Source organism: Lactuca virosa, chromosome 5 (genome assembly GCF_052849685.1).
Source record: "Lactuca virosa cultivar CGN04683 chromosome 5, Lactuca_virosa_CGN04683_v6, whole genome shotgun sequence".
In the NCBI taxonomy this organism is placed as follows: domain Eukaryota; kingdom Viridiplantae; phylum Streptophyta; class Magnoliopsida; order Asterales; family Asteraceae; genus Lactuca; species Lactuca virosa.
In genome coordinates, this window is record NC_136430.1 from 446,222,361 (window position 1) to 446,240,664 (window position 18,304).

At 34.7% G+C, this 18,304-nt stretch overlaps 2 protein-coding genes across 15 annotated transcripts; one reads left to right on the forward strand and one right to left on the reverse strand.

Moving 5' to 3' along the window:
- Positions 1 to 8,504: 8,504 nt before the first annotated feature.
- On the forward strand, positions 8,505 to 11,251 carry LOC145114213 (putative E3 ubiquitin-protein ligase XBOS32). 14 transcript variants are annotated; one of them, XR_013710950.1, is made up of 6 exons: positions 8,505 to 9,459; positions 9,573 to 9,725; positions 9,799 to 9,935; positions 10,117 to 10,280; positions 10,390 to 10,732; positions 10,887 to 11,251. XR_013710950.1 is itself a non-coding variant. In XM_079050215.1 (6 exons), the coding sequence occupies exons 3-6, from the start codon at positions 9,895 to 9,897 to the stop codon at positions 10,540 to 10,542; spliced, it is 270 nt and encodes an 89-aa protein (XP_078906341.1). In that variant the 5' UTR covers positions 8,505 to 9,459; positions 9,573 to 9,725; positions 9,799 to 9,894; the 3' UTR covers positions 10,543 to 11,251. The 14 variants fall into 14 exon arrangements, 11 of the variants coding, with proteins under 11 accessions (XP_078906341.1, XP_078906339.1, XP_078906340.1 ...); XM_079050215.1 differs by having other exon boundaries at positions 10,390 to 10,440; positions 10,529 to 11,251; XM_079050213.1 differs by having other exon boundaries at positions 8,505 to 9,097; positions 9,408 to 9,467; positions 9,570 to 9,725; positions 10,390 to 11,251.
- A 1,306-nt stretch (positions 11,252 to 12,557) lies between these two features.
- Positions 12,558 to 14,073, reverse strand: LOC145114212 (large ribosomal subunit protein uL13w). The gene is made up of 4 exons (XM_079050204.1): positions 13,728 to 14,073; positions 13,129 to 13,245; positions 12,899 to 12,986; positions 12,558 to 12,792 (listed from the first exon to the last, which is right to left on the reverse strand). Exons 1-4 carry the CDS (start codon positions 13,997 to 13,999, stop codon positions 12,649 to 12,651), a joined length of 621 nt encoding a protein of 206 aa, XP_078906330.1. The 5' UTR covers positions 14,000 to 14,073; the 3' UTR covers positions 12,558 to 12,648.
- Between the last annotated feature and the right edge of the window lie 4,231 nt (positions 14,074 to 18,304).

The following is an 18,304-nucleotide window of genomic DNA, read 5'->3' on the forward strand; positions in this document are numbered from 1 at the left end:
ACGCAACCTATGAATTCGTGGAGTTACATTTTTTTGGAAAAAAAAACAATTAGTTTTAGCTTTAGAAACGTTATGAATTTTAAAGAAACAATTACAATATGGAACAAAAGAATTTTACCACGCATCCAATAGCCACAAAACATAGTTGAAAACGATTCATCACATCAGTTTTGATGTTCGTGTAAGTATGAGGGTTTGTCCGCCTAACGTTGTGTAGGTAAACAAGTAGGTTGATAAAACTTTCTTGGTGCTTACTCTCTGAAAAATTCACCTTGAAGTAGTTATAAGAGATAATTACGGATGATCCGAAGTAAATGTCTAACTTTTTTAGTCTGGGATGTATCTCTGGAATGCGAGTCTGGGATGCATGTTTGTGACTCTGTATTGTCACATCTAAGTACGATGTTGACTATCGTACTTCAGAATAACCTTTATCAGTCTGAAATATACGGAGATTCCGATTCCAGACCAATAAGTCCGGAATGACTAAAGATACTCTAGATTGTTATATATATATATATATATATATATATATATATATATATATATAAGTTGATTATTATTATTAAAATAGTCGTTTATATGAGTTAGAATTTATAGGAGTTAGAGTGCTCATTTTCCCTAATGATAATAAATTAAGTTTTTATATATTATTATTATGTTTGGATTTGGGGAATGGGATTCTATAATACATGTCTTGAGTTTAAAAGATGATATTTTCTTTATCATTGGTTTTTTATATATTTGGTATAGTTATCTTTACCATATAAATTATTTAATGAAAATTATCTTTTTTTTTTACAAAATAGAACAAAACTAAACATAATAAAAGGTTAAAACCAGTAAAATCTCAAATAATATCATAATGAAAGAATATGTTTGAAAAAAAAAGTAATTTATTAAAATCTCAAATAAGATTATGACAGAAGTAATTTAATAAAAAAATGGTGTTACTTAAAGTTATGTAAAGAAGAAATCAATAATCAGTTGTGTTGTACTACAGTTATTAGATATTGATTTAAAATCGTTTACTCAAATTTGAGATAGCATAGAAAAGTAATTAAAACAAGAGGGGTATGATTAAATTAAAGATATATATTTAGAGAATATTATTCCATAAACATGTTATTGTTATTGGTCAAACCATCATGTTATATTGTTCTCTACTTCTCATACATTGGGATTAGGTACGAAGGAGCATCAATTCGTTTCAAAAAACCTAATTTTCCGTATACCAACCTTTATATGAAAGCAAATAATTTGGATTAATAATACATGCATCTTGCTATCCTTCCTTTCTATAATAAAAATAAATAAAATTATTTTAAGATGTAAATAACAGAAAACTGGCTGGGTGGACTATATATATGACACAAAAAGAAAAGTTGTTTAATCCTTAGACATAAAATTAAAAAGGGTACTTTCGTTACCAATATTAAAATAAAGGAGTAGTTGACAATTTTCATTATTTTTCCGTATACGAAACTTAAATGTATTTCAACAGTATGAGTTCGTATGTTAAAGTCAAAAATGCAACACAATGTCATAAAAAAGAGTGGTGTGCACGATTGTTGGATCTTTATAATTTCATAATATATAATTTTTAATATATAGCTTTGTATTTTTGAAGTCTAGTCATTACAATTTCCTAATATACAACTTTTTATGCTCAGATTAATAGGCCTATAATTAATTGCGGTTTTTACCATAAATATACTTGAAAATAATGATTTCGATTCATCTAGTAATAAATTATCTATCAGATTACGATTTTCTCCGCACATGTCATATTAACAAAACTAGTTGTGAGACCCATGTATTACATTAATTAATTTAAAAAAAGTTAATTATGAAGGTCTAAATAATTGACATCTTTTAATTTATTAAAAATAAGAAAAATAAGAAATTATTAAAATTGAAATGTTTTTTATCTTTTAAATTTAAACAAATAATTTAAATAAATAAACAAAAGAAACTAATAAACTTTAATTTAAAAATTTTGAAATTATAAGGTAAGTTAATTAATGAAATTGATATCCATTTATAATTATATTTATTGAAATTATTGAATTAAAATATTATATGGAATTTAATAAACTAGAAAAACCTATAAAATGACATGTGAAAAAAAATTAATTTAAAATTACCATAAATTGACATTTGTCAAATTGAAGGAAAGAATGTCATGTGGCAAAAAAGTTTTTTATTTATTAAGGAGGATATTAACAAAACTAAATACTATTGTTAAGCTTTAAAATATTATATTTGTTCAAATTTATTTTTTTACATATTTTTTTAAAATCTTTTAATTAGTTTTCATATTTTATAATTATTTTAATTTACAAAAAAAACTAATTAGTTTCGTAAAGAAACACATTTTCTATAAACTTAGTGACATTTCACTTGGAATAAATTTTGCATTAGAAAGATTCTTAAGAAAATTTACTTCTTCTAGACAGTGGCGGAATCAGAAACTTTTGCAAGGGGTAGCACAAAAATAATCCTCGATAAAAGAGAAAAAAAAATTTAATTATAATTTCTTTAATAACAAACTACAACAAAAGTCTTATCTTTCAAAATTGTGTTGACTGTGTTGAATGAAGATTACCAATATCAAAACTTGGTTGGATAGGTTATGGTTGATGTCTTTTTACTCCACTACTTCATCACTACTACAAACATCTAATGTTATTTAAAAAAAATCAATTAAATCCTACAAGCATAATTGAAGATTTAAAATCCACAATTAAAGATTTAAACATAATATCACTAACAACATAACAACTAATTGGCTAATTAGGTTTTCAATTTAAACAACTAAAATGAATTAAAACATAAAGCATTAAAAATGAAAAATTAGATAATACTTGTTTCATGATGAGTCCATAAATGAGCAAGCAGCCAAATGGGAGAAGAATCTTTATTGCCAACAAAAAGTTATCGTCAAGAGGCCGCATGTAGGAGAGGATCAAACGAAGCTGTAACATCCCCTTCTGGCACGTATCACAATATTGTCCGCTTTGGGCTACTCGGCACGAGGACTTCCCAGGGGGTTACCCATCTCGGTACTACTCCTGCCCGAGCACGCTTAACTGCAGAGTTCTTATGGGATTTACTGCCCTCACGGATTTAAAACGCGTTGTGACAAGGAAGGTATCCACACCCCTTATAAAGAGTGTTTAGTTCTCATTCCAAGCCGATGTGGGATCAGGTGCAACCCACCTTCACCACCCAGTATAGGGTCTGACGTCCCTGCCGAACACATCGACTCCTGCCCCAGCTCTGATACCATTTGTAACATCCCCCCCCCCCTCGGGAAGTTTTCACGTCGGGAGCCCAAAGCGGACAATATTGTGATACGTGTCAGAGGGAGATGTTACAGAAGCAGAAGAAAAAACGTCAATTTTTTTCTTCTTGTATTTGCATTTAATGGGCTACGTCAACAATGGGCTTGAATGTAATACTTAATTTTTTTAATGTAATTCATGAAGGAAGAAAGTTGCGGCCTTTCTTTTAATAATTGCATATTTGCATTTATGTATAAGAATTATTCTTTAACATTTCTATGGATTAATTGAAAGGTAGCACGTGCTACCCCTACCAACTAGGTGATTCCGGCGCTACTTATAGACCTTTTGAACTTGTATTAATACATAGTTAATTAGTGATCACAACAAGTTGCACCACTAAACTTTTTTGTATGATAAATTCAATTCTTTTAAAAACCACATCCATAAATCTAACATAACATTATTATGCATGATCCGTTGTACTTTATTAAGAAGTTTCACCGCATCCGGCACGAGGAAACCAAACGTATCAAACGCGAATTATACGAACACTTGTTGATTTTCCATGCACGATTTCTCATGTTTTGTGACTTTGCATGTAGCAGCTTTTAAAGCAGTCTGCCCTACCTTGAAACCCCCAACCCTCAAACCCATGATACCCCTATAAGATCCACACAAACATGTTTCCCTCCAACCCATCCAAAAGCCAAAATGTCAGCTAGTCTAAAGGTTGACCTTCTTTCTGTCGAGTCAGTCAAGAAATTCACAAGAGCCTCTTTCTTGGCGGAAACTTCGACACGCTTAAAAATGTCAAACAAAACATCCATAACCATATCATGTTGGTATTTGAACCTCGTGAGTTCTTTACAATGCTCTCCAAAAGAGTCCAAACATGCCTTATGACACACCAGACATATCTCGTCAACTGTGAATGTTGGGATCATGAGCCGATATTTAAGGATAGTACGATACTCCACAAGAAACATATGTTGGCCAAGCTTATCTATATGTATAACTAAAAGAAAATCTTCAGCGTGTGGTGATCGTAAACATTCGAAAACTGTTTTTTGCCGAACCGTTATGTCGAAATTTACATCCATGTCTTGGAAATTTTTACTAAAAAGGGCACTCGCCGGTGTATGTTTGGATTTAGGGGGCGGTGTCCTTATTAGTGAAACTGCTAAAGTCAATTCTCAGAAGCATATTATGAAGAGAAGCCAAGACATAAGCATAATCAGAATCCATACCACATATATCTCTATCACGTAAGATATGGTCTTGTAACACCCAAGATTTGGCCATTGAGGCAACAAAATCATATGAGGTATCATGTACTGCCGAGTACAAACCCAAACCACCAAACCTAATGGGTATAGAAGCAATTTGAAACTATATGTCACCAAAGAAAGGGCCACCACAAACCACAATGTCCTCTATCTCCCCGCGTAGTCTTTTGTGAAAGAACAACATCGCCTCCTCCATGTGAATGGGTTGGAACGTCCTCAACCCAAAGAAAAGTTTAATAATATCCATACAAAACTGAAGCAAAAGGAGCTCACTTTGGGGTTCAGACAGTTGTGGAACGGGACGCATCAAACTCACAATATTTTCGGCTCTCTTTATGGCTAAGTTGCTAAAGAAACTAGTGTCTCTACTAACAGCTCCCCCAAGAAGGTTCACCCCCAATAGCAGTCTCCCGATGTCAACCATGAATAGCCCCTCGTGAAGCTTCCTACCATCACACAAGGGCCAAAAGAGCTCGGTTTTCTTGATATTTAACTAAAGGCCCAACTCTGCACTAATCACCTTAACGATGTCCAATGTTGTGGCCACCTCCTCCGAATATCCAATAAATGTTCCATCACCAAGATACCAAGCATGGAGAAGAAGCTTGAAATTTTCTGTAATATTATGCAAGAGCGGGTGCAACGCAGGAGCAAAGAGAAGTGGTCCCAAGGGGTCTCCTTGTTGAACCCTAGTGGTGGACCAAATATATATGTCTCTTAAATTCAACTGAAACATCCCAAAAATACAGTCCAAAAATTTCGTTTTAAAACTTATAATGAAACCATAAATCATCCATCATCATAAAGAAAATCAAGAATCATGTATCTCAAAACATCATGTCAAATATTGTATCAAAATAATATGAGAAAAATATCAGAGTCTAAACATCCCAGGCTAAAACTGTGGTGTGTGTCATGCGATCATCCCGAACCCTTCCCCTTACTAGTGGAAGTACCTGAAACCAAAACTGAAAATTGTAACCACGAAGCTTAGTGAGTCTCCCCAACTACCACATACCATACACATAACATATAAGCATATATTGGGCCCCGCCCCTGCTACATCGAGTCAAGCTCGGCATCGGGCCCCGCCCGACATCGAACCCTATTCGGCATCGGGCCCCGCTCGGCATTGAGCAAATCTCGGAATACATAAGAGCATAACAAAAACACACAAAAACCTAAGCACATAACATTATCACTTAACATTCCTCGGGCCTTGCCCGATATCGGACTGTAATCCGGCGACATACTAACATTCCTCGGGACCGCCCCGACATCGCACCGAAGTCCGAAAACATACAATACAAACACATGCAAGAATCACAAAGACATCAAGCATACAAGCATTCCTCGGACCGCCCCGACATCGGATCGAAATCCGGAAAAGCATATAAACCTACATCGGGCCCCGCCCGACATCAGATCATAGTCCGAAACTACGACTAGCTAAACGGGCCGACCTTGGTGCCTTAGACCCGTTCCTACTGGAGGAAACTCACCTCGAATGCTAGCTGTGAAATCTCGTGTAAGGAATCCCTGACGGCTGCTCCAATGACTCACCGGCTATCAATTTCACAATAACACTTAATCAGAATCTGCTAATCCTCCTTAGGGTAAAATTACCATTTTACCCTTGGTCAAAGTCAACGTCCTGGTCAAAGTCAAAGTCAAGGTCAACTCCCAGTCAACCCAACTCGTTGAGTAATCTCCCAACTCGGGAGTTCCTGCACAACTCAGATTCGTGGTCAACCGAGTCAACTCGTCGAGTCCCTTCCCAGACTCGTCGAGTTCTATCTGTCATAAAATCTGGACACCCGGCTTCAATTCGTCGAGTCCCTTACTGGACTCGCCGAGTTCCCCTATCTGTTTGGGATATATTAAAGGATTAAGCCCCTACACTTCAGATCCAAGCTTCATACTTCGCAATAACCCTGAAAATGTCCTTTTAAGGGTAAAGTTTCTGACTTTACCCTTAATACCCCTTTTTAAAGGGTTTAGATCAAACCCTAATTCCTTGGGGCCTAGAACTTGGTCCTTAAGCCATCCATTCACCAAACTAAGGCTTACAACTTCAAATCTACTCTCCTAACACTACTTAAACACGTAAAGTTTCAACATTTTTCCACATGCATGGCCTTTTGGGGCATAAAAGGCCATGATGTCATCCTAAAGGATTGCATGGGGCTCCAAAGGCATAAAGTTTGCACCTTTATGCCATAGAAGCCCTTAATGGTACCAGATCTGAAAGTAACATCGACTTAGGCCGTCCAAGTCTCATAAATAAAGCTTCTTGGACAAAAACTCCATAAAAGTGACCATAAGGAGATGTAAGAAACTACAAGACAAGTTTGAGGCTTGATTACCAGAAAATGATGAGGATGGGACGAAATCTCTGGATCTACTATCTTCTCCTTGAACCTTCCAGCTCCTTCTTCTTCTTCTAGCTTCAAGGGCACACAAAATCATTCACAAAATGCTCTATTTAAGATGCTTAAATAGGGTGCAAAACCCTGAAATTAGGGTTTCACTCTGGCCGATCTACTCGCCGAGTCGAGGGCTCTCGACTCGTCGAGTAGACAGCTTAAACCCCGTGCATAATCTGACCTCTACTCGACGAGTTAAGGCCACCAAGTCGTCGAGTCCTTCTCATAAAATGAATAAATAATTATTTAATGCATACCAGGGATCTGGGCGTTACAACAACCTTGTTGCTTGACATCATGATGTAATATGGATCTGTCCACAAGGTTAAGGAGAAGTCCACGGTAAGCATGGAAAGAGACCTGTCGTCGTGGCACTCACTCAACACCCTGTTAACGCTATGTAATACGACCTCAACGCCACCCAACACCTTGACCCCGAATTGAAAATCATTGAGATACTTGGTCATTTCTTTACCAACGTCTTTCATAGTCAACTTGGAAACCAAATGTCTCCATATAGTGACTACTGCAATAGATCGCATTCGATTGTCAGGTTTGAAGAGCGGCGTAAGAGGAACAGAGGCGACAAATTCTGCCAAACTCAATGGACATCTTCCCTTAGCCATAGATTAACCACAAATGTAATAGCATGTGGGAGGTCTTTGGCTATAGCTGAACATTCCCTACAAAGAGAATAAAAATGTGTTGAGCTATCAACCCGTCTCTCCCACTCGAGATTCTTTTAGGGAAAGATTTAATGCTCCTAAGGATATTGTCAATATCCATTACAATGGGAGATTTTTAAAATATGGTACTTGGAATGGATGGTGGTGGCTTGTATGGTGGTGAACCTATTTGGGTTTATAATATTGAAGAGCACGACGACAAGTTGGTCGATTAGTTTTTTTTTTTATATAAATTAAAATATTATTAAATATGAAAACTGGTTAAAATATTTAAAAAATGGTAAAGAAAATAATTTGAGCAAATAAAATATTTAAAAAAGTTGAAAAAGAACAAATATGATATTTATATTTTAGACCGGATAAATATAATATTTCTAAGCTTAACAAAGGTGAGTGTTTCTTTGTTGCTAACCGTACGAAATCCATCAATACATTATCATGAGGTGTTACATGAATGGTAATGTGCTTTATAAAAAATCACATGTTAAACTTTTTTCTTGACGAGGATAGCCCTTGTGTTTTAAATTTATTGCGTGATTGGTCTCTGACTCATATAAAATGACATTACTACCCTTTCCATTATTTTTAGACAGGTTTTTACTTATTATATATATATATTAAAGTTATGAAAGATTTTAACAGTAAAGTGACATCTTTTTTGTCAATTTTGGTCCTCTAACTTTTGACCCTTTTGTTCACAAACAACCCTTTCATTTTGGTTTTAATTTTTCATAACCCTCGCTACGGACACGTGTTATTAACTCTGGATACCTTGAATTGTGGATAACCCTCGCTACGGACACGTCTTATTAACTCTGGATACCTTGAATTGTGGACTTCTTCTTGAAGCTTCTCGCACCGCTTATCGCATCTAATCTAATTCTTTCCTTCTTCCTTTCTCATCTGCTTTGTCTTCCCCCCCACCCCCCTCCCTATCGCACCAGAGAAATGGTCCTTCGTGTTGAAGAAGGCGATGTTGCCGTCACCCGCTTCGTTATCGCCCTGATATGTGTTCTTCATCTGCAAGGTTTTCAATTTAAGAACCCTAGAAAGGTACATACTTATCCTTCTCCACAGTTTCTGTTCGTATCCTCCGGATGAAAACAAACGATCTGAACTGGTGAGAAACGACATCGGTTCACCACTTCAAACCGGAGGTCGTGCGTCGCAGGCGGAGGCTGGGATAGGAGGCGGCATGCGTTTTCAGAAACGTCTGTCTTCTATTCTACTCTATAGAAGCCACCATCTCCACCCTTCTAATTCGTTCACTGTGGTCGATTCGATTTCCATCCAAAGAAATATCGACCAAGACGTCGCCTCTAGGACAAAAATGACAGAAGGCAGGAGAGTCAACGGCTTTGGCGATGTGGACGGCGACAGTGTGCCGAGGTCGGCTTGTCGATTCCTCGGTAAATCACACCAAACTCACTAAATCATGTTTTGGTTTTGGTTTTTTTCGATTCTGAATTACTTTCAACAGTTTCGTTAGTAACCCACATAGAACAGCCCCCCACCTACAAATCACACAATTCATATCTGTAAAATACGAAAATTGACTGTGGTTCTTCTTTGCTTTTCCTCAATCAAACGTGTCTGCATCCCCTTTTCTTTTATCTTTTGTGTTATTGCTTGGTGCTGCTATGTTTATCGTCATTCTTCTCAAATTTCCTGCTAATTTAGGGTTCAAACTCTACACCACTGTCACTTTGCGTTTTTCAGGCAAGCAAGCTTTGATTTCAGATTTTTAACTAACCTACAGTTCTATTTTGAGGTGATTTGGTCAGTCCTAATATCAGTAATATGTTTTGATTAAACAATTTAATATTTCTAAACATCTTTTTTTTATTAATGATTGATTTTTCGTTTTTTGTGGATTTTTAGTAGATTTATGTCTTATATGAGAGAGAAGGAGATGGAAGAGTAAATTCAGATGCAAAGACACGGTGTGGAAGGGATAGGTAAGGAAAATGGGATGAAATAGAAACGTTCCAGCTATAAGCTTTTTCTTCCGCCTCTGGTTTTTTGATCTCGAATCAGGTAACCAATAACGTCTAATTCTTTCTGATTTTATTAAATTGTATTTGGTATGCTGATTTGAATTGAAAAGTAGGTCCTTGCACAAAGAAATTGTCTCTTCAGGTGGAGTTTGAAAGATTGCACTTCAATTGTTCGATGAAAGTACTCAAACAGCCACCCACTCATATGGATGCCACCACCCGGAAGAGTTGGCGATGTTGTGCAGTGGAGGTAATATACACATACATACATTTTTTGGAGTTTTGAATCCTATTGATTTTAACAATTCGATGTTTTTTTGAATATTTTTGTGTTTCGTGTTAAACAGGTCAGCGGGTATGATCCAAGAAATTGTATGGGTTTTTACTTTTTTTATATGGGGTTTGATAAAAACTTAAAACTTTATTCACAGGAAGTCACTTTATGAAATAATCAATAAACCCACTGATGGAGGTGTAACTCCTCTTCATATGGCTGCACTAAATGGACACGTTCACTGTTTGCATTTACTACTTGACTTAGGGACTTCAGTGAATGAAGTCACTGTGGAAGATGGAACTACAATTAACTTAATTGGTAAGTTTAAGTTTATACTCTTTTTGATATGATTTACAAAATATGAGCCCCAAATGTTGTGAGTTAAGTTTTTGTTACAATCAGAATCGATTTTTTTATATGATTTTAGGTGCTGGAAATACGCATTTACATTATGCTGCATACGGTGGAAATCCACAATGTTGTCAACTATGTTCATTTTGTTATTACATTTTAGTTAGATGTGTTTTTTTCTTGATGTTTTTAGCTGATATATTGTTATGTTCTAGATTTTGATAGATAGGGGTGCGAGTTTAAGCGCTGAAAATGCTAATGGGTATGAGTTTTATCTACCGGTTTTGTGTTTTTTTGATGAGTTTCCAAAAGAAGAAGTGGCAATTGAGTAATTAGATAGTAGAACAATTGATGTATCGCCAATTGAGTATGATGTAAAGCTTGAAGAGGTTGAGTCCTTCTTTGGACTATCTGCCAAGGTAAAAAGGGTGCTACTTTTTCTTTATATTTTTTTGCTGAACATACATACATATCAATTTTTTAATATTAAGAAATTTCTAGAATGACTTTTTGGTGGCTAGATATGGAGGAATATGAGATGTACTCCTAACTTTTGTTGAAAATGTGTTGCAGGGATTGGATTCTAAAAGTAATCATTTTTGTTGATAAGTTTTTGTAAGTATTTAGTTTTGCAAAATGGCAAAAAAGTAAATTTGCAATGTATATCATACTCCTTTTCAGAAATTTGATTCGATTTCAGCCGTGGAGGTTGGAAAGAAGCTTTTGTGCATTAAGTAATCAATTTCTGCTTACATTTCTATTCATCCGAGTGATGGCAAATTACACAGAATAGCAACATACTTTAATTTGGATACGAATTTATGCAATGTACTTCCTTATTTGTCTCAGAAAACAAACACATTTTGCCCCGGGCGTTGCCCGGGTAACCCCTCTAGTATATATTAAAGTTATGAAGAAAAGGAATAGTGAACTTGTCATTTTTTTGGCAGAATTGGTCCCTGTATTATTGTTGAGCTTTAAAGTTAGGAATACAAAATTTGGATGTTTTTTGGCAACTTTGCTCTTCATTCTTTACCCATTTTGACACTTTTGGTCCTTGTAATCAATATTTTTACACTTTTTTGAAACCTTTTAATATTTAAAGTTTGGCCACAAAACTTTAACGGTTTGACAACTTTGATTCCTTTTCTAAAAAGTTGTTAATTCCTACCCCTTTAATTCTTTAGCCATTTTGACACTTCTGGTCCTTGCAGTCAAAACTTTTACATTTTTTCATAAAAACATGAAAAAAACGGTCCGGAGCAAAGCCCGAGTTTTTCATCCTTGCACTTTCTATGTCTGTCATATTTATCAATTCGGAAACAACATTGAAAGCTTCTGGCCCCCGCGTAGCGGGGGTAACCTTTTTAGTTTTAATTAAGATAATAAATTAATAAAATAAGCCCCTCTTTCTCTGAAATACAAATCAAACATAGGAATGGAAAGCAAAGTTAGCCCTCAAGAGTGTTCATGATCAAGAAGCCTTTGAAATCGATTTCCAACACAAGATTACATGAACAGAAAAATCAAAGATCAACCCCCTTTGTCAACAGCACACCCCAAATTAAGAAGTAAAGATCAGATGTGAAAAGCCAGAAGGTTCGAACCACTGGTGCCACCCCCTTCCTCACTGCTAATCTTCTTTCTTGATCCTCGATTGGGAAAGTGAGATGAACAAATTCAAATATTCAATTACACTTTTTGCATAGTGCTCTCAATTTGTTTAACACTGGTTTAGTGTTGTTCCTTTTTTAGTGTGGTCGTCCATTTGTTTAACACATAACCGATCATTTCATCAATAATTCAAGGTACTCTGTTATTGCTTCAAGTCTCAAGTGGCAAAAACTTCACTCATATTATACATAAATAATCATAATGTTGATGCGAAGCAAGGATAAGCTTATTACGTTTTGCATTGGGCTCTGTAATAACCATTATCAACTTAGTGTTCAATTGTAATATATAGTGTTCAATTGTAATATATAGTTATTTATATAATGTAAAAGAAATAAATTATCTATGATTGTGAAAAATAAAATAAAAAAAAACGAGAATTAACCACTAAAAAAGTTACATTGACTAAACCTATAATTCTTGTAAGACAGGAATCATTTATGTTGTCGATATTTTCATAAACATATATTATTTTAATATAATTTTTCTGAAAATATATTTAAGAGCATTTTGCGAAAATTAAGCGTTTATCAAGTAATATAGCATCAAAAGTTGGCACAACAAAAAAAATAAAACACAAAATCAACACAAGTGTATTGCCAAAATGAAATATAAGAAGAATAAAAACAAAATCTCTAGCAAGAAACTAAATTTAAAAGGTTTAATAGGTAACAGGAGCAAGGATTTCAAGTTGGGAACCAAGTTTTTCCTGTGCAACCTTCTCAGCCTTGGCTCGCAGTTTGTTAAGCTGCTTCTTCCTTTCATACACCACTTGTGCTTTCTCTTTCCTCTTCTTCTCAAGATCCTACAAGTATATATTACATATTCAGTTTCCATTGTTTAAAAAAAGGTGTTACAATACACATACATAATAGATTAATAAATTAATTTGAACAAAAAAAATATCTTACCTTGATTGTCTCATAATGATTCCATCCAACTTCGGATGAAAGCCTGCCAAGCAAGCAGTACTTGTGTCCAGCAGTTAACCTCAAAACCCTACATTTGTTTTAACAGATCAATAAAATATAACCTCAAAGGTTGAACAGATATGCCTCTAAAACACCTAATGCAAATTAGGTTATGCTAATATAAATCTTCCTTTCGAATCCAGTTCATATAACATCAAAAAGAAACTCACTTGAGAGCATCAGGGATAACCATCCTCTTCTTCCTGTTGTAAGGAGTTGGGACTCCTTCATAAACCTTCAACCTTGCAAGTGCAGCAGCTCCACGCTTGGTCTTGTGTGGAATCATACTGTAAACAAAAAAACATACATTTTTAACCATTCAAAGTAACACAAACATACAGGTTCAATATGATACGCAAACAATTATCATTTCAATCAACGAATTTTCGAATACAGCTTTAAATACACACATTTAAACAGTAGAGTTGCTATATTATCAGAAATAGATTATATGAATTGATACTTCTACTTCTTAATCTGAGCAGCATCAAAGTACCAAATATTAATGAATAATTTCAAATCCGATAGAGTTTATGTTAGGATACATGTAACGTCACGTGTTGTACCTAACTCCTATAACGCACGAAAACTTCAATACATAGCTACTTTGGGCATGATTTTCTTCTATTTAGACATGAAAGCAATGATTGCAGTGTGATTGTGCATGTAAGAAAATCGCTACAGATATTCAACAAGTGCAAATGTCTACGAATATTAGCAACATAAAGTGATGTGTGTGACTGTGTGTGTGCATAAATTTGGGGTTTACCCTCGGATGGTACGCCACAGGATCTTCGAAGGAGCACGGAAGTGAATGGGACCGTGAGAAGGCTTGGTGTTCATACGCTTACGGAGAAAACGAAGGTACTTCATTTTCTGACGAACGAGACCACCGGAGAGGCAGATCTCTTCAGTGCGCACGACGGTGACTCGCTGGCCATTGAGAAGCTCCTTTGCCAAAATAGACGACAATCGGCCGAGCATATGGTGGCGGGCATCCACCACTACCTCCTTTGCGCAAATACCTGATCCGGAAACCATTGTTGCAGCAGCTATGGGTTTACGTCTCCCTCTCTCTCGCCTCTCTTTCTCTCTCTCGATCGCTAGCAGAAGTATATAAGATTAGGGTTGTAGGGTTTAGAAGACAGGCCGACAGGGTAACTATTTTGCTGATGTAGGGCTGGGCTGTAAGCCCAGATACTCGCTTATTGGGCCAAATTGAAATCAATTTTAAGGTTTCATAATATAAATATTATAAATATATATTTTTTAAACAGTGTATAAATTGTAAATGACATGTATATGCGTTAGAAATGGAGTATGTGGGTTCGACTTCTTTTTGGTTATTATATGATAAAAAACAATTTTGAGATCCTTTGAACTTTGTTTTAGAATTAATCTTGATATAACTTAATAAGATTTGAAAACAAAAAGTGTCTTTTAAGTCTAAGTCATGTAGAGTTCTTTAAGCAATAAGAATGTATGTATATGTATTAACAGTCTGATTCCAGACAATGTTATAGCGAATGAGAAAAGAACACCATGGCATGCGACAAAATACAAACATATAGGAAAATCAACCTAATCGAATATTGGTAGCATTCGTTATAGCATTATAGAGTTCTCTAACAGAATATAAATTTTAAAAATTTTCTATACTTTATAGAAGCTTACAAAAGATGTTATGTTTAGAACATTTTAGAAGCTCAAAACCTTCTATAATTCTGATATTGCTTCTTATCATAATAGTGACAAATTTTTAGGACTCGCTCCACCTATAAATATGTGAGGTTGAAGTTGTTTGCATTTGTAATCATCAAGCATAAATCCTCAATAAATATAAAGCATTACCGGGAGTTTCTGAGTGTGTATAAATAATTTTTTTAATGAATGACAAGAATAAATCGTATGTATGTCAGTTTTATTGATTCATGAAAATCTCGGGCCACACAACATTATGTAACAATGTGGATCAGGAAATCATCCTTAAAGGGGTCTAGTTGACCATCCAAAAGTTGAAAACATGTGACAGTTTTTTAAACCGCAATTGTATTAGTATTAGAAAAATCCTAGCAAGTTGTTAGGCGAAATAATACAAGAATTAACTCATATTTAAAGCGAGTGACGGATTTGCAGCAAATCTAATTAAAATAATCTTTTTTTTAATCAACTACATGTCTCGGAAAAAAAACGTTACAATGTTATTAAAAGTAGTATTATTTTCACAGTTTTTGTTGAAGTAAAAAAGAATGTCGTTCTAAAACCTAGAGCTGACAAAAATTGATCCAACCCACCAACCCAACCCAAAATTAGCAGGTTGGATTGAGATTTTCAACCTACTTATGTTAAATGGGTCAACTCGTTTAACCCATTTAATTAAATAGGTTGGGTCGGATAAAAATTATCAACCCGTTTTCAACCCACCAACCCATTTAACTTTAATTTATATTAAATTTATTAATTATTTAAATATTATCATGTATTATTCTAAGTATTAGTTTCTAAATTACAATGTTTGTATTATTATTTATGTTTTAAAAAAATGGAATCCTAATTCCTACCTTTTTTCTTGGTACCGACAATATTAGCCACTATAAAAAAATCACTTAGAAATTACATATCTTTAATGTTATTTGAACAATTTCTTTGTATATGTGAATTGTGATTGTGCTTTTGTTATACTTTGAAATTTTATTTAAGTCTATAACTAATTTAAGTGGTGTAATCTTTAGTTAATTTTTTTTTTATTTTAGATGGTTCAACCCAAATTTAACCAATTTATTTAATAGGTTAGGTTGGGAATTACATAAACGGGTTAACCCGGTGACAACCCATTTATATGAAAGGTTGGGTTGGGTTGGAAATATCAACCCATTTAAATAAACAGGTTGGGTTGGGTTGAAATTTTCAACCCAATTAATAAATGGGTTGAACCCGAACCCAACCTAGGTCTACCCATTGTCACCTCTACTAAAACCTCCAAGTGACCCACCTATAAACAAAAATTACCACATTAAAGCATGATTAACCTCACGATTGTCTTGAATATGATCTGCCACTAACAATATTTCCTCCCCCATAGTAATTTGAAGTTGTATCATATCCCACACTATAATTAGTTTAACCCCACACGTTTTTAGCTACATCACAAATGATCAAGCCATGTTGATTGATCTCAATTTCGAAAATACAAATAGGACAAAGTGTAGAACCCAAATCAATACCCCTTTTATCCAAGTTTTCTCAAATGTCAATTTAATTAATCCAAACTTGACATGCTAGGGTTCTTTTTGTTTTTAAGAGGTAAAAGGTTTTTAGTATGTGAACCACATCTCCAGAGTTCTGCAGAATAAAAAAGTTTACCAAACGTCTATAACATACAAGAAAAAGATTGCTTGTTTTTTTAAATTTGCATGCAGGTAAAAAATAACTATTTTTTTAAGTAACAAGACTTTGAAAACATATTAATGAACAACGTTTGACAATTTCCATTGTATTATCGAGTAATTAAAATGATACATTTCGAACACAATAATTAACAAATTTTAACAATTTACATAAAATCAAAGTAGCAAACAACAAGGTCATCTTAATTAAAGATGGGAATCATAGAAACCAAAGTTAGAACAATATGCTCAGTCAATTTTTCCATTATACATTACATTACGTAATCATATAAAAATCCTTAAAAATGTATTCGGACAACAACTAAATGCAAAAGTGACTTTAATCATCGGTGTTTATCTTATAACACTGTAACGTCCCTTTTCCCGTTTTGATCAGTTGGAGACTTAAGGATGCCAAATATAAGGTTTTAGGGAAAAACCTTATGACACGGCGTGGTAGGTTGATGGTCGCAACGTAGTCATGCCACTTAAATGAAGAACGCGCCTAGTTGGTCACCACGACGTGGCGAGATGGTGACCACAACGTGGTTGTTGTTACAGCCCAAGCCTAAGATTTTAGGGTTTTTTCCATATTTAAAGGCATTAACTCTTGGATTAGTTCATTTCCTTTGGCCTCCACCCTCCCAACTCAAAACCTTAACCTCATGCTTGTTCCCTTGGTTTTGAGACTCTCATCTTGGTTTTTGTGAAGCTTTAGGAACAATTAACTCCATCTTGGTGCAAGGAAACATAAAGTTATCTTAAATCCATCGTATTCTTCGAATTTATGAGTCATTTGAGGTATAAAGTTTATACCTTAACCTTTGTTCTTTTAGATTCAAGATTATGCTCATTTTGTTTGGTTTTGGTCTATTTTATGGATGTTCTTGGAGTTGAGAAACTACAGAGTTTGTTCAGGCACTTCCATGGCATTTGGATCCATGTTAAGCGAGAAAGGTCCGTGCTTGGGGATAACTTGAGTTCATGCACAAGGACTTGCCCATTAGAAAACTTAATGGACTTAGGATTTTAGATCGTGTTTTGTGGTTGTGTCTAATTGGATAAAGTTTGAAACTTTATCCATTAAGTTAATAAGAAGAACCAGATATGAGTTTAAGAACTTTGATTTGCAAGGATTAAGTTCTTAATGAAGAGATGACATTCTGAATGAAACCAACGATGTGGCCAAGGAAGGCCCACGACATGGTGGCGTGTTGCATCACAATTGTTTTGTCTGGACTTGGCCACGATGCGGCCAATGACTCACCACGACACAGTGGCCGTTGACCTGGTTGACTGTTGATTTCCGTTGACCGTTGACCGTTAACAGTGTTAGTAGGGGTGTTAATCGGTCAACCCGATCAGGTTTCAGGTTAGTCGGGTCGGGTTAGTCGGGTTTTTCAAAAATAAAATTTGACCCTAAGCGCGACCCTATTAAGGTACAGGTTAGTCGGGTTTCAGGTTTGTCGGGTTAGGCGGGTTACAATGTTGAGTAAAGACTTAAAATGTAAGATAGTTTAATTTATGTCATTTTAATCAATTTTATATCTGCGAAGGCCTATAAGGGTTGATACTTTAAAATATATTATGGAAAGAAAATTTTGTTTCACTTTGTGTTGTATGAAGCTAGTGTACCTAGAAGTTAAATTAATTTCATATTATTCAATGAAAAATATGTTTTACAAATATATGTTCCTATATTTATCTAATTATCCAATGATTTATTAAATAAATTATATAAGTAATTTAAATATTATATTTTTATCATGATATAAAAACTAAAAATATAAACAATTAACTTAGTTGATGACGTACTATAAATGTAAACATGAAATTAAGACTCATGATCAAAATGAAATTTAAGACCCATGACAAATAGCAGTCGTAGACCACAAGTGTAAAAAACAAATTACTTGAGGATTATTATGCATGAAATACCTTGCAGTAAACACATATCATT